The sequence below is a fragment of the Strongyloides ratti genome, assembly GCF_001040885.1.
Source record: "Strongyloides ratti genome assembly S_ratti_ED321, chromosome : 1".
NCBI lineage: Eukaryota > Metazoa > Nematoda > Chromadorea > Rhabditida > Strongyloididae > Strongyloides > Strongyloides ratti.
In genome coordinates this window covers 6,986,107-7,000,993 of record NC_037307.1, presented here as the reverse complement: position 1 = coordinate 7,000,993, position 14,887 = coordinate 6,986,107, and the positions used below count along the sequence as shown (strand labels likewise).

Here is a 14,887-nt window from a genome sequence, read left to right as displayed (position 1 = left end):
TGATACATATATTACCAATAATCGTCTCTTAAGATGATTCTTTTGTATGTATGTCTACAAAGTTTACTGATAAACTTTTAGCAATAAGAAAAGATCAAGTATAAATTTTAGTTTTCCTTATCTTTCTAATAATTCATATTATTTTTATAATACATGATGATCAATTTTTTTAACAATTTCTATTTTTAATTTATAGATATTGATACTTTTTTATGTTATATGTTAATTTAAAAAAAACAATTACTAAAAAATGTTTGATTTTACTAGTATATTTATTCATTTTAAAAATATTATATATATATATTTGAAAAAATAAATTTTAAAATATTTATTTATAAAGTTAAATTATAATATCAATTTATAATATTCTTTTTACTGTGATTGAAAGTTAGTTAACATCGATATTTTTAGGTTTAAATTAAATAAAAAGTTAAAAAATCAAGATATTAAGGTAAAATTTATTTATTTATAGTAAATACTAAAAAAATAAATAATTGATAGTCCATTTTTCTTATTTATTCGCATCGCATTCTTTTAGCTCTCCTGTTTTGTTGTGACGCGGTGCGATAATTTTACTGTTAACAACCACCCTTTTTTAACTAAATTGTGTTTGTCGTGATCGCACTTATTGGCCAATCCTCAAAGTCTCGCTGACAACAACTTTCTCTAACAGTTGTAGGTTTCATTTTTAACGTTATCTTCCGCACCCCTTCTGCTTGTCTTTATCATTTGATAGAAAAGCTTTACTGCAACGTTTCTTCTGTGTTAGTCAGTATGTATGCTTCTTATAATATTACTCGTTATAAAAATTCTAAGCTTTTGGGTTTATGTGGTTAGAAAGAAACTGCAAGTATCTCCTTACACACATATGATTTTATACTCAAACTTTTTTTTTATTATATTTTAATTTTGTTCATTTTCAGAAGGAGATTTGACAAAAAAATATTTGGTACACATACAAACACTCTTTCAATTATTCTATTCTGCAAGATAAATGTGTATGTGTTTTATATTTTTCTTTTGATCTTCTATTATTTAAACAGAATCTTTTATGTTGATTTATCTTTATTTCTAAGCTTTACTTTAAAATCTGAAAAATTTCATGTTTTACAAGAAATCATATATAAAAGTAGGATTTTATATAAGGAAATAGCCTTCGTATTTGGCATTATACTATGCAAATTGTTTTAAAAGAAGAATATTCTGATTGTTCTGAATATAGCAAGCTGGAGGTTCAACCATCATCTATTGTTAATAATATCACACCATTTTCTGGAGCGGAAGATTCTTCTCCAGCTTCTATTGCTTCAAATAACGGTGTGGTAAAAAATAATAATCAAAAATCAACAAAAATAAGCAAAGAAATGACATTGGAAGAAATTAAACAACGTAGAAGATCCATTAATGCTGAAAGACAAAGAAATAAACGACGCGATGAATCGCCAAATACAAAAGAAAGAAGGAGAGCTTTAAATGCCCAAAGGCAAAGAGAACGACGGGCAAATGAATCACCAGAAACAAGAAGAAAAAGGCTTGATGCAAATGCAGCATACCAAAGAAAAAGGAGAGCTGAAGAAAGTCCAAATACACGACAAAGAAGGAAAAGTTTAGAACAAGCAAAACGAAATTCAAGAAAATGTAGACCTTCAATGGATTCCACTGGAACAAATACACCTATATATGAGAATTCAAATGAAAGTTCTTCTGCCCCAATATCAATTACATCTACGAGTCCAGTAAGTATAAAGAAGGAATTCAATGATATCCTAGAAAATCATCAAACAATGGTGTCAATAAATGATAACATTTCTCGACATCATAATCAACAAATAGGACAAATTCAACAAATTCCTCAACAGGTAATGGTAATTCTACCAAGTGAAAATAATAATCCATTAATAAGTCAAGATGTTTTATCAACTGCACAAAGTACAATTATGCCTTCAATAACTGATGGGCAGACTTGTTATATTGTAGCAAGCCCATTACCTCAAAATAATTACGTTCATTCATCCATGTTTTTACAACAACAATCAACTAATCAAGCAACAAATTTAACTAATATGTCCAATTTATAAAATTAGATATGTTGCTTTTTAATGACTGTTGCCTTTGAATGTTCAGATCTCTAAGATTATCAGAGTTAAAAGAAGATAATTGTACCCATACGAGCAACAGCTTTAGAGAAATACAGGATTAAAAACACTGTTTGATTAAACATTTTTATAAAATACTTTTATAGTAAGAATATTATTAATATAGATAGAGCTAGATTTTAATGTTAATAAATTTTTTTTGGTTATTTTTACCCATTTTACTTAAGTGTATATTTTATTTATTTTTATTGTTTAAATTCATTTTAGATAAACATCTTAACATTGACTCTCGCATTTCATTTTGTGCCATTTCTGTTATTTCTTTATGTTTCTAAAAAAATATTTAAAATTCATTATTAATAAAAAAATTACCTTTTTATAATTAATATTATAATTATATTTACTTTCATTACTATCACCAGTTGGTGGCCTTGTTGATAATTTGGATGAAGCTTTTGATGAATTTCCACTAACAGAGGCGCTTCTAATTTTCGGTTTTGTATTGATGGTGGGCTTTGCATTTAAAACTTTCATCCTATGTTCAATGTAATGTTTCATTTGAAAGTGCCATTCTATATCCCTATTTTTTAATTTATTAAAACTTTTTGATCTCATTAGACTTCTATCACCATTTAAACCATTTCTAATATTTCTTTGTACAATTTCACTTTGCAAGTTTCTTTGTTTTGGTGGATCAAAACTTGATGTATATGAATATAATCTAGATTTTGCCGTCATAAATACCAAAGTTAACAAAAAAAACTACAAGAGAATTGATAATTTATTTAATGATAATACGCGTTTTTGAGACATAAATGAACATACAATAAGATAGTGATAAAGAATTTTATATAAAACAGGTTGCTATGGCAATTCAACAAATCATTAAGTTATTTTATCTAAAAATGTTTTCTAAGATAATAAATAATTATAATGTATATTTTACATTCTATATTTTATCACTAAAATTCTGAAATTTGATAGTAAAACAAATAATTTTGTTTTACTTTGAATAATAATTTTTAAAAGTTATATTATCATAATATAATAAAACAAAAATACTATTTATTTTATAATTTACAACAAATAAAAGTACCTTTAATTAGAATATAATAACTTTTATGTAACTTTATTTAAATATAAAAGCTATTTTTAGCTATGTAGATAAATACATTTAATATGGTATTTATAATAATTACTTTTTCTATTTATTATATATATTTTTAGCTATTATTTATTCTCGGTTAACATAATTAAAATTTTGAAAAATTGTTAATTTATCTGAAAATAATTGAACTCTATTTTTATACTAAACCATTATACAATAAGTTGACAAGAATAATAATATTTTCAAAATCTTTTAACTTCAAGAAAGGCATAAATTATAATTTCTAATAAAAACATAATAACTAGCATGTTTGTTAAATAAATATATACTTCAAATATAAGAGTCCAACTTTGTTATATTTTAAATTATCATATATAAAAGATATTCGACACAATTTTTCACAACTGAATTAATTTTCATAAAAGATAAAAATTATAATTATACATAAACATTGCATTTTTAAATTAATTATAAAAAAACAACTAATGGTTCTTTATGATGTGAACCTCGTCATTTAAAATTTTTTAAAAATCAATAAAAAAAATATCTTTTTTTGAATATTACAAAAGTTTATTTTTTTGCATATTAAAATAACATACAGTAAATTGTAATTATTATATTAAAATAATAATAATAATTTATTTTTTTTAATAAAAATTGAATGAAAAAAGGTAATTGATATTTGACTTGCACTAAATAATTATTTTTTTTCTTTTTCAAAATTATTAATGTTATGAAATGTCGCTAAAAATAGCGCCGTAATAATGTTTTAAAGGCATTTGCAGGGAAACACGGAGAAACATGTTAGAAGGATACATGTATAAATTTACATGGCGGAAAAAGAATAAAAATTAGGAATTTAAGTCCATCGAAGAGACATTTATTTTTTTTCATGAATTTTTAAGTGAAAAATAAAATTTTTTTTTAAAGTTTCAAAGAAGGATTGGAAAGGAATCACATCCCTTAAAATTTTATAAGAAAAAAACAATTTCAAAAGAAGCTATGGGTATTTGAAAATTGTGGAGTTCAAATTATAAAGTATCCAATTAATTATTATTATTTTTAATTAAATATAATGTTTTACTTTTCTTTTTAACTTTGTTTGGAAAACAATTTTTAAAAAATAAATTTATAAAAAAATAATTGCATTGAAAAACTTGTAAAAAAAAACATAATAATTAGAAGAAACAAAAAATATGTAAATTTTCTAAAGATTTTGTTTTGACAGACCCGATAAATTAAATTTCTTTACTAATTTTGTACTTCTCAACCATAATGGTTGATCAAATAATTGAGACTTTAAATAATTAGATGACTTCCAACAATCTTTACTACAAAATTTTAATTTTTCTGAATCATTTTCATGAATTGTCATATCTTCAAAATCAATTATATATTTTTGTTTTTTAGGTTCATCTATAGAGTTAGAACAAGTTGGAAGTCCACAAAGAAGAGATATAGCTCGTTCCTCAACAATATTTGTCCACGTTGTTTTATCTAATTCATTTAACTAAAATAAAATAAAAAAAACTAATAGTTATATAATTTTAATTTTTTTAGTTCAAGCTTACAATTTTCTCAATTTCATTAATATTTACAGGTTCAATAAGATTGCATACATGTTTATGAACTTTATCACGTAATAATTTTTCTTCTTTTTTTTGTTCAAGTATTTTACGGGCAGATTCTCTAACATTACACGGTAATTTATTTAAAATTTCATCAATATTCATATTCTCCATTATTAAAATAATAATATTTCAATGAATCTACACAAATATGATACTCTTTTTGTATACTTAATACAATTTCAAAATAAAAGATTCGTGTTAAGATAAATATATTAAAATAACAACTTTGACAAGTGTTTATATAAATCATAAAAATTTTGCTTCTTATTATTTCAATTATATATTATTATATTCATTTCATAACTAAGAAATTTTTTTTATAAAATTTTGGTTATTTTTCTTTCAAAATGGAAGTGGATAATATACCTAGAAATATTATTGAAGCTGTCTTTTCAAATAAAAAATTACTCTCGAAAATAATTTCATATTTTAATGGAATAAAAGATGCTTATAATTTATCACAAGTAAATAAATTCTTTAAAATATGTATTTATAGATTTAAATATTTTGAATCAAAGAAAGTAAATTTTTACAAAAAAATATTTCGAGGGAATTTAATTTTTGATCATGGACATGGTGATATTGAAAAAGCATTTCAATGTATTAGAGAAAAATATGAACCATGGCGTATAATGAATAGACCTGGGGAAATTTTAACATTGAAAAGTATCACTATTTATCAATTTATACTTTATGATAAAACATTATTATTAGCAAAGGAAGAAAATATGTCAAAATTTCGTAATTTTATTGAAAAATTTTTTAAAGCTAATAAACCTTGTTGTTTAAAAATTGAAGGTTGGGATATGTTTGGTAAAAAAGAAAATAAAGAAAGATATAAAATTTGTTTAATAATTGATCAGGGAATTGAAGGTATACATAAAATAAATGTCAGAGTAAGTTCACCTCATCATAAAATTGCTGTTGGATTGATGAAAGAATTTACAAAGTGGCCTGATACATGCTGTTTTTATTATCTAGATGATGCTTTTATAAAACATTTAGGTGATCCAATTCCTAATATTTTTACCGAACATCTTTATAATACTGATATTGATATCGCAACAGGTGACCAAAAACATGGAGTTGTTTATGGTGTTAATTCAAAAAAATTTCGTGAAGCTTTCAAAATTAATGATATTGAATTTAAAGATTTTCAAGCATTAATTCTTGGAGCACCATGTAATAGACTTCGCCAATCACTAGAAAGAATGGAAATTATATTTCATGGGTATCCTACAAAATTTGTTGATTTAATGGAAAAATTATCAAAATATAAATATACTGAATTAAAATCACTTGAAATTTGTTATCGTTTGGATGGCCCTTTTACAGAGTATGATATTAATATTTTAAAAGAAAAATCCCGACCTTTTATTGAAAGATTTTTTAAAGATGGTAAACTTGTAGATATTACAGTAAATGTTATACATAAAAATGATATGAAAATTGATGAGTATAAAAGAACATTAGCTGTTATTGTAAGTAGATATCTACCATCAACTGTTCTTCAATTACGATTAGTGGGATTTGGTAATAATATTCATTCAAAATTAATAGAACGCTTTATTAAACGTGCCTCAAATCTTCAATTTATTATATTGAATGATAATTTAAATAGAATAAATGGCAAAGAAAGATTTGAACCGATAATTGATGGATTTGACAATAACTATATACCACAAATTGCTTTAACTGATTTAATACTACAAAAATTTAATATCATTACACTAGACATTGATAAAAAAAATGTTACTTTATTTAGCAGATATGCTCTTCATGCTTCATCATACCGTGCAGCATATCAAGAAGCTTTTAGTTATAATCATCCTAATTTGTAAATAATTTGTATAACATAATAATTCTATAAATATTTTTATAAAAACAAAAAAAAAATTTAAAATAATAAATATCAAATGGTTAATACGTATCTTCCAACATTAATTCACTTCCCCTTATCTGTTGTTCACCAATTAAATGTCCTTTTTCTGCTAACATCTTGGCACGTCTCTCAAACTCAGCTTTTTTCTCCTCAATTTTTTCTTGTTGCATACATAAAATTTCTGTAACATCTACTTCTTTTAAATCTACTTGTCTACTTTCATCAATTTCCCCAGTCAATACAACATTTTCACCACGAATAAGAAAAACACCTCTTGGTATATCTCCATAACATTTATCTACATAAATTCTTTCTGTTGTCTCATCTAAAACGAGGTTAGCAAATTGATCAATTGATGATAATATTCCTATCAATGTTCTACCATCACGAAGTTGAACAATAACTTTTTTTCCTAATGAATCTAATAATGAAACAGCTCCAGGTAGATAGGGATCTGGAAGTTCCATAATAAGAATACTTGTTAGATAATTTATAATAAGTAAAAGTTAGATAAAAATAGCTAATTATTTTTTCAAATAAATAATAATAAAAACTGATGTCGTTTTTCCAATATATTCGTTTTAAATTTTTGAACTATTAATTTCGTGTTTACTTGTAAACTTTAAGAATGGCAATATTTTTTATATAAGATTTGATTGACATAATTTATGTTTATTAAAATGTTTGTCATTTATTAATTTGATTGTTTTATATTTTTAAAAATTTTTATTACTTTGTACACATTATTTTTTAATTTCTTTATTTATTTTTTAAAAATTTTTTCTATGAATTGTATATAATTTTATTATATAAAATAAAACGGTAGAGGATAATAATTAATCAAATAAATTTAATTTATTTTTTTCCAGTAAAATGATACTGAATGAAAAAATTTTAAATAAGGCTACAACTATTAATACATCTGATGACACGTATATTCTTTTTATTGGACTTGTATCAAAAACAAATACACATTATGCTGTTAATGTAGCAAAAATAAGGGAACCGGATAATGAAAGTAATGAAAAAATGGATTCACATTGGATTAGTGAATTTGCCTATCAATTAAATCTTAGACTTCCAGGTGGTTTTGCTATTTTAGGATTTGGATTAGTAACCAAAAAAGTTACATCCGAAAATGATAATCTCTTGGTGAAAGCTGTTCAAAGATATTATAAAAAATTGCCAAGTTTTGAAAAAACATTTATTAATAGTGACTTTATTACTGTTGTCTTTGAAAATGAAAAAATTTTAGGTAAGATAGTATCTGGAAGTAATGGATCAAAAATGAATGATCAAGTAAAATTTGAAAAAATATCACTTCATACTGTTAACTCATCACTTAATTTTACATGGGATTTTTATTCACCTGGTGGTGACACATTTTTTGAAAAATGTTCAAAGGGATTTGAAAGCTTGACAGAATGTCTACTTAACAGTAATTTATTTATTAAAAATGATGAAATTGGAAATTCTAGTGAGGAGATTCGTTGTGATGAAAAAATTAACATGCTTATGGATTACTGTAGTAATAATAAGAACATTATTGTAAATGATACTTTTCTTCATCATATTACTTTAAATATAGACATGGAATTAAGATGTAGTGTTAGACATCTTGATACATTTGAATCAGCACTTTCATGTTTAAAGTTAACATTGCTAAGATCATTATATGCTAGAATTGAGTTATACTCATTATCTATTGAACTTGTTACTTCTGTTCCAGAAAATAATATTCAACTTCATCAAATGCCAAAAATAGTTACTATGTCTAATGAATATGATGAATATTTAATTGATTATGCTGAAGGTGACGATGACATAGATGAAACTGTAAATGAAGTAAAATTATTAATTGGAGATTATGCTCTTGATAAGACTTTAGTTGATTCAACTAAAGAAAGGTTTTGTGAAACTGAAGAAATCAATATTATTACTAATTTTATGGATAAAAATTTAAAAACAAACACTATTAAAAATAATTTTTTAATTTATTTATCAATAATTATTGTCTTTCTTGCAATTTTAATTATTCCAATTTTAAAATATGTAATGTAGACGATCCAATAAAAATATTATTTAGTTACATATTTATATTACAATTTTTACAAAGTCTTTGATATTATAATAAACGAATAAAATCTAGAAAAAGAATAGCCATAATAAAAAGAGAACTGCAATATAGAAGGAACCATTAGATAACATTTGTTCTTGTTGATACTCTCGTGTATCTTCTCTATTATTACGATTTTCATTACTGTTTGTCTGAGTATTAAATAATGATGCTACAAAAGAAATAGGGTAGAATCCAATACCTAATGAAAAGTGGAAACCTCCATTATCATTAATCCAATTAAAATTACCAAATTGATTAGCTGGTTCTTCTGTCCTTTGCCCTCGTGGACGTGGTGGAACCTTTTTACTTCTTGGATCTACTTTATTTCCTCCTCTTCCATAAATTGGAATAATTTTATCTTCTGATATTGATGCTTTACAAACTGGACAACATTTCTTAGAAGGTCTTGAATCCATCCAATAACTAAGACATACCCAACAATATAAATGTCCACACATAGTTACAACTGCATCATTTGCTGCATCTAAACAAATATTGCATTCAAATCTTAAAATAATAATTAACAGTTAATCATTTTTAAGCTTCTAATTTACCTTCCATTATCATCTTTCTTTTCCTCATTATCTTGTTTTTCATTATTCGAATCCGATTTTGTTGATTCGTCTCTACAAGGCTCGTTTTCTGATGTAATATTCGATTCCATTTAGAAAATGAATAATTTTTTAATTTTAATAACGTAGTAGTGATAACGTTTAATCAATACAAAACTTTGTGCTTTGGATGACGACAACTAACTTGGAAGGCTAAAAACAGAGATTAATTTCTAAACATTTCGTTTTGGGACAACGAATTGATTACCATAAAAAATAATAAATATACAATTAATCTACATTTTATTTTTGAACTATTATTATAAAAAAATTATTTTTATTTAAAACATGTATGCAAATTTTACTAAATATAATTTCATTTTCCTATATTGATTTTATAAATATCTTCAATTTTTTGAAGAATAATTTTTATGAACAAAATATATTATTATTCTCCATACAAATACATTAAAAAATAAGGAAATTTTTAACTAATATACCATCAATTTTTATAATACTTTTTTCATAAAATAATTTTAAAAAAGTACTTTATGTTGATTGATGCAATGAATTATTATTTTTTTTCTTTTAAATTTACATTTGAAAGATATTTTAAAAATAATATAATTGATGTCATGACTATATTATCTATTGTGTCAAATGAAAAGATGCTTTCCCATTCACATTATTAATTAAGGAATATTGAAAGACATGTAAAATAAAATAAATTTCTTTTTTGAAAAATTGTTCATAATTGTTACAAAAAAATAATAACATAAATATCTAATTTGTGTTTTTGTATATATTTCTTTAAGATAAAAATTTTTGTTTAATACTTTAAAAAGTAGGCTTTTGTTGTTGAGACTATAAAGTGCTTTCTCCATTATTATGACTATTTTTTTTTTCATAGCAATTATCAACAACGATTTTTTGAAGTCGAAATTGAACATTTGAAATTGCAGCTATTGTACCTCTGATACGAACTTTTGTTAAACGGTTTGTCTTATTGCTAGGAGATGTTGGTCCTTCTAATATGCAAACTTTTGCACCTGTTTTTCTTTGTAGAAAATTTATCTAAATAAAATATATTTTTAAAGAAATAAAAATTTTACATACATTTTTTCCTTGTTTTCCAATAACTTTCCCTGTAATTTCATGAGGGATTTGAATTTCAATAGTAAGTATCAATTTGTCAATATGTGTTGATGTGGTATCAGCAATTTTTAAAAATATTAATTGTTGAGCATATTGAATATTTGGACCGTATCCTGTAATTAGTAGTTCACGATCACTACTATTTTTTAAAGCTTCATCTTTTTTATTATCCTTCAATTTATCGTCGTTGAGATTTTCATCATTTACATTAGTTTTATCATCTTCACTATTATTTTCTTTTGTTTCATGAGAATTGTGATTTCCAGGTGATGACTCAATCTTTACTTGAGTTCCTGATTGACTTATAATAAATTTAATATAAGATCCTTTTGCACCAATAACAGGTCCAACACAATTTTCTGGAACGAAAATTTTTAAAGTATTAATAACAGGAATCTTCGTTTGATTTATGAAATTATTTGGATGTAATGCCTGTCTACCATCAACAAAAGAATTTAAAAATGAATTTTGATAAACATTCCCTTGGTATCGTAATAGATTATTATCAAAATGAAGGATATTGTTAGTTAAATGAGGAATTTGAAATCCATACATGTGTGGAAAAATAGATTTATCATTAAAATTGACATTCATTTCATGTCTAATTTCAGAAATCTTTTTAATTGCTGACATAACCTTTAAAATGTTGTCTGAAGATACAACAACAGTTCTTTCATTAGATAATATTTCCGGAATATAACGATACAAATCATTGGGAAGTGAAACAATAAAAGAATCCGCTGAAACTGTAATTTGGCTACTTGTTTCTTCAATCATTTTTTTTATATTGCTACCTTTTTTGCCTATAAGTTTTCCAATAAAGACATTTGGGAATCTTACATAAACTTCATACTTTTTATTTTCAGTACCATTTGCTTCTTGAGTATTTCGAATAAAGTCTAATACTAAGCGGCAAGCTTTACATACACCTTCAATATCTCCCACAAAAGTAATTGTTTTCACAGAAAACGTTGGAAAAATTCTAAATGGCATACTTTTATCAATTATACATTTTGCATTTGATGTTGTATGAATTTCTTTGATTGGATGATTCCCATCTTTTCCAATAAGTGTTCCTATATATTTTGAAGGAATAAGTATTCTTAATATATGTGGAGAGGGTAAATTATTCTAGAAATATATTTAAAATTTCCCAATTTATACTATATAACATACCTTTTTATTTTTAATTTGATGATTAGAGTTCATTTTTTTTTTTAATTGTACTTTTATAGTATTTAAAATATAAGATATTTAACAAATTTTTTTTTTTCAATTTATTTTGCAGTTGCAAAAAAAAAACTATAAAATGTTTTAAATAAAAATCATAATAATATTTATATGTAAAGCAAAAAAATTATTTTTTTTTGAATATAAATCAGATAAAAAAAATTTTATAAAATAATCATTGCATTTTATTGGGGTAAAATGTTTCACAAATTTTATTAGTCATTGTCATTAAAAGTGCAAAGAATTTTTGAAAGATGATTCTATAAAATTAAAAATAAATGTCGATTTAAAAGGTGGTTATTTTACCAAACTTGTTAATAAAATTTCCAGTCAATTTGTTTCCATAACAACAACTAATACTTGCTATAATGTTATCTGTTGTATCATTATTATTTCGTTCATCAGCCATTTCAAGAAGTAGTATTCTTGTAAAGCCTATCCAACATCGGTAATGTTTCTATATCTTTTCTTACATTAAAAATATATATCATGACATTTACCACATATAATATAGTTAATAGAAATATATAGTTATAACGATAGCACTTATAGAAATCATAAGACGCAGTAATGAAAATATTTATACTTCCGATCAATTTTTTATTTTATTTAATGGTTTTTTCTAGATCAATTTCAAGCAAAATGTCATTAGAAGCTTTTAAAACAAATGAAATTGTACCCGATGTTATTAGTAATGCACCAAAGAAGATAATTAATGTGTCTTTTAATAGTGGAGTTTCTGTTAACATGGGTAATAAGCTTAAACCAAGACAGGTCAAAGATCAACCTACTATTGATTATGAGGCGGAATCAGGAGCTTTGTACACTTTGGCTATGACTGGTATATTTTATTATAATAAAATAATGTTATATATAATTAAATTTATTTAGATCCCGATGCTCCAAGTCGTCAAAATCCAACATTTCGTGAATGGGAACATTGGTTAGTTGTTAATATTCCTGGAAAAGATATTTCCAAAGGTGATGTTCTTGCTGAATACATAGGAAGTGGTCCACCATCAGGAACAGGTTTTCATCGTTATGTTTACCTTCTTTACAAACAACAAGGAAAAATAACTGATTCTGAACATGGACATTTACCAAATAATTCCGGTGATAAACGTGGTGGTTTTAAAATTGAGAAGTTTGCACGCAAACACAATCTTGAGGGTCCAATTGCTGGAAACTTTTACGAAGCTGAATGGGATGATTATGTTCCAGAATTATATAAACAATTAGGTGGTTAATATTTATGTTCTTTTTTATTAAATAAAATATTTATGTGATAAATTTTATTTCTTTTTTTTATTTGTGATTTAAATATAATGTAAAATAATAATCCAACATAAGTATGATTAAATGATATTAAATTTAGACAGAAAAGTAAAAAGTTTTCTAGAAATCAATTTCCCCTTGGTTTATTTAAAAGTTTATTTTATATTATTGACAATTATACTTTAAAATAATAGTAAGAGCAATCAATTGAAATATACGTGATGTAGAATTATCTAAACAATTTATCTAAAAAACGACAAACTTTTTTTTTTATTAAAATCTCAAAAGTTATGTTAGAAGATTCATGATTAAAAATTATTTTATAGCATTTTAAAATATCACAAAAATTATTTTTAAAACTTTAAGAATATAGTACTTTTCAGAAAAAAGTTAATAACTCTTTAATAAATGAAAACATTAAAAAGTGAAATTAAGTAAAAGATAAAAAGCACTGGAATACATAACATAAAAAGTTTAAAAAAAATTTAAAAAATTTCATCTATTTAATATTCCATAAAATAAGAAAATATTTGAAGAGCTATATTTTTGTTATCAAAATTGATAAGAAAAAAAGATTTATTGATAGAAACACTTAAAATCATTAATAAATATTTGTTCTTATTATAACTGTTGTTCTTTAAAAAGTTTGTTTGATTTAAAAAATGTAATTTTATGGAGTAAAATAAAATTATTAAAAATTTGAATAAAAGACATTTAATATTAAAATAATAAAATATAAGTTTAGTAAAAAAAACTTGTATATAAAAATTAATAAAAATATATTTGTTTGTATATTACTTTTTATGGTAATTAGATAATTTTAAAAACAACAATTGATGTTTATAAATTTTTATCAAAACTTTTATTTTTTTTTAATATATAAATAACTAATGAATTATAAATAAACATTTTTTAGTTTAAATATAGCATTTTATTTTATGTTTGATTACTATTACCAGGTATAAGTATTGCCTTTAAATATTATAAAAAGTACAAAGCATCTTAAAATTCATGATATATAAATGCCAAGACTTTTGATGTTAAGGTATTTTAAAATTTTGTATTATTGTAAAATAATTGTAAAGTAATTTTAGTAATTTTTATATTGTTTTAAATTATTAGTAAAAAAAATTAAATTATTTAATTATGTTTTTATAATTTAATAATAAAAAATTTTTAAACTATTTTACATAAAATTTTATAAGAATGTTAATTATAATATAAAATAATCTAACACAATATGATTAAATAATAAAAACTACACATTTTGAATACAAATACACATATATTTGTCGCAATTTTCATCTTTTTATCGTTGTTTAATACCATGTTTTAGTTTATTACAACTATTATTTGTTAGATAAAAGGCAAACCTTATGTTAAAATTGTCATCTTTAGAAAATATAATTGATTTCTTTATCATATCATTATCTTTTCTCAAATAATTTGTCTGTTTTGACAACAACAGCATTATATATCATATTCTTTTCTACACATTGCTATGTTTAATATGGTTTAGGTTCTAACTAAATATCAATAATGAATATTATTTTAGGTTTTATATATTTAGAAAAGTAATGACTTATTATTTTCAATCTCTATTATCAGAATATAGTTGTATTACTTTATTTTGGTTCTAATCATTTGTAGTATTTACATAAGAAACAATATTATATATATTTATATTTCATATTAACTTTAAATATAAGACATTCCTTAAACATATTAATTATTTATAAAAAAAAAAATTTTTTTTAACATTTTATGTATTGTTAAATTTAATTTATAATCTTACTTTGGTCATTCATAATTGTATACATTTCCATATTTCTATTAATAA

At 23.2% G+C, this 14,887-nt stretch overlaps 9 protein-coding genes across 9 annotated transcripts; 4 read left to right on the top strand and 5 right to left on the bottom strand.

Annotated features, from left to right (window-relative positions):
* Positions 1–1,175: 1,175 nt before the first annotated feature.
* Positions 1,176–2,078, top strand: SRAE_1000221800 (Hypothetical protein; the record flags this gene model as incomplete). The annotated part of the gene is made up of 1 exon (XM_024649269.1): positions 1,176–2,078. The coding sequence occupies one exon, from the start codon at positions 1,176–1,178 to the stop codon at positions 2,076–2,078; it is 903 nt and encodes a 300-aa protein (XP_024503163.1).
* A 253-nt stretch (positions 2,079–2,331) lies between these two features.
* SRAE_1000221700 (Hypothetical protein) lies at positions 2,332–2,834 on the bottom strand (the record flags this gene model as incomplete). Its single annotated transcript, XM_024649268.1, has 2 exons — positions 2,332–2,427; positions 2,469–2,834. The coding sequence occupies 2 exons, from the start codon at positions 2,832–2,834 to the stop codon at positions 2,332–2,334; spliced, it is 462 nt and encodes a 153-aa protein (XP_024503162.1).
* Positions 2,835–4,411: 1,577 nt separating this feature from the next.
* SRAE_1000221600 (Protein of unknown function DUF408 domain-containing protein) lies at positions 4,412–4,946 on the bottom strand (the record flags this gene model as incomplete). The annotated part of the gene is made up of 2 exons (XM_024649267.1): positions 4,412–4,714; positions 4,776–4,946. The coding sequence occupies 2 exons, from the start codon at positions 4,944–4,946 to the stop codon at positions 4,412–4,414; spliced, it is 474 nt and encodes a 157-aa protein (XP_024503161.1).
* A 236-nt stretch (positions 4,947–5,182) lies between these two features.
* SRAE_1000221500 (Hypothetical protein) lies at positions 5,183–6,676 on the top strand (the record flags this gene model as incomplete). Its single annotated transcript, XM_024649266.1, has 2 exons — positions 5,183–5,299; positions 5,354–6,676. The coding sequence occupies 2 exons, from the start codon at positions 5,183–5,185 to the stop codon at positions 6,674–6,676; spliced, it is 1,440 nt and encodes a 479-aa protein (XP_024503160.1).
* Positions 6,677–6,755: 79 nt separating this feature from the next.
* Positions 6,756–7,184, bottom strand: SRAE_1000221400 (U6 snRNA-associated Sm-like protein LSm1; the record flags this gene model as incomplete). Its single annotated transcript, XM_024649265.1, has 2 exons — positions 6,756–7,042; positions 7,100–7,184. The coding sequence occupies 2 exons, from the start codon at positions 7,182–7,184 to the stop codon at positions 6,756–6,758; spliced, it is 372 nt and encodes a 123-aa protein (XP_024503159.1).
* A 406-nt stretch (positions 7,185–7,590) lies between these two features.
* On the top strand, positions 7,591–8,778 carry SRAE_1000221300 (Hypothetical protein; the record flags this gene model as incomplete). Its single annotated transcript, XM_024649264.1, has 1 exon — positions 7,591–8,778. The coding sequence occupies one exon, from the start codon at positions 7,591–7,593 to the stop codon at positions 8,776–8,778; it is 1,188 nt and encodes a 395-aa protein (XP_024503158.1).
* An 84-nt stretch (positions 8,779–8,862) lies between these two features.
* On the bottom strand, positions 8,863–9,500 carry SRAE_1000221200 (E3 ubiquitin-protein ligase RNF185; the record flags this gene model as incomplete). The annotated part of the gene is made up of 3 exons (XM_024649262.1): positions 8,863–9,035; positions 9,084–9,343; positions 9,391–9,500. The coding sequence occupies 3 exons, from the start codon at positions 9,498–9,500 to the stop codon at positions 8,863–8,865; spliced, it is 543 nt and encodes a 180-aa protein (XP_024503157.1).
* Positions 9,501–10,251: 751 nt separating this feature from the next.
* Positions 10,252–11,751, bottom strand: SRAE_1000221100 (FI20063p1; the record flags this gene model as incomplete). Its single annotated transcript, XM_024649261.1, has 3 exons — positions 10,252–10,461; positions 10,504–11,673; positions 11,719–11,751. The coding sequence occupies 3 exons, from the start codon at positions 11,749–11,751 to the stop codon at positions 10,252–10,254; spliced, it is 1,413 nt and encodes a 470-aa protein (XP_024503156.1).
* A 389-nt stretch (positions 11,752–12,140) lies between these two features.
* On the top strand, positions 12,141–13,019 carry SRAE_1000221000 (Phosphatidylethanolamine-binding protein 1; the record flags this gene model as incomplete). Its single annotated transcript, XM_024649260.1, has 3 exons — positions 12,141–12,220; positions 12,399–12,613; positions 12,664–13,019. The coding sequence occupies 3 exons, from the start codon at positions 12,141–12,143 to the stop codon at positions 13,017–13,019; spliced, it is 651 nt and encodes a 216-aa protein (XP_024503155.1).
* Between the last annotated feature and the right edge of the window lie 1,868 nt (positions 13,020–14,887).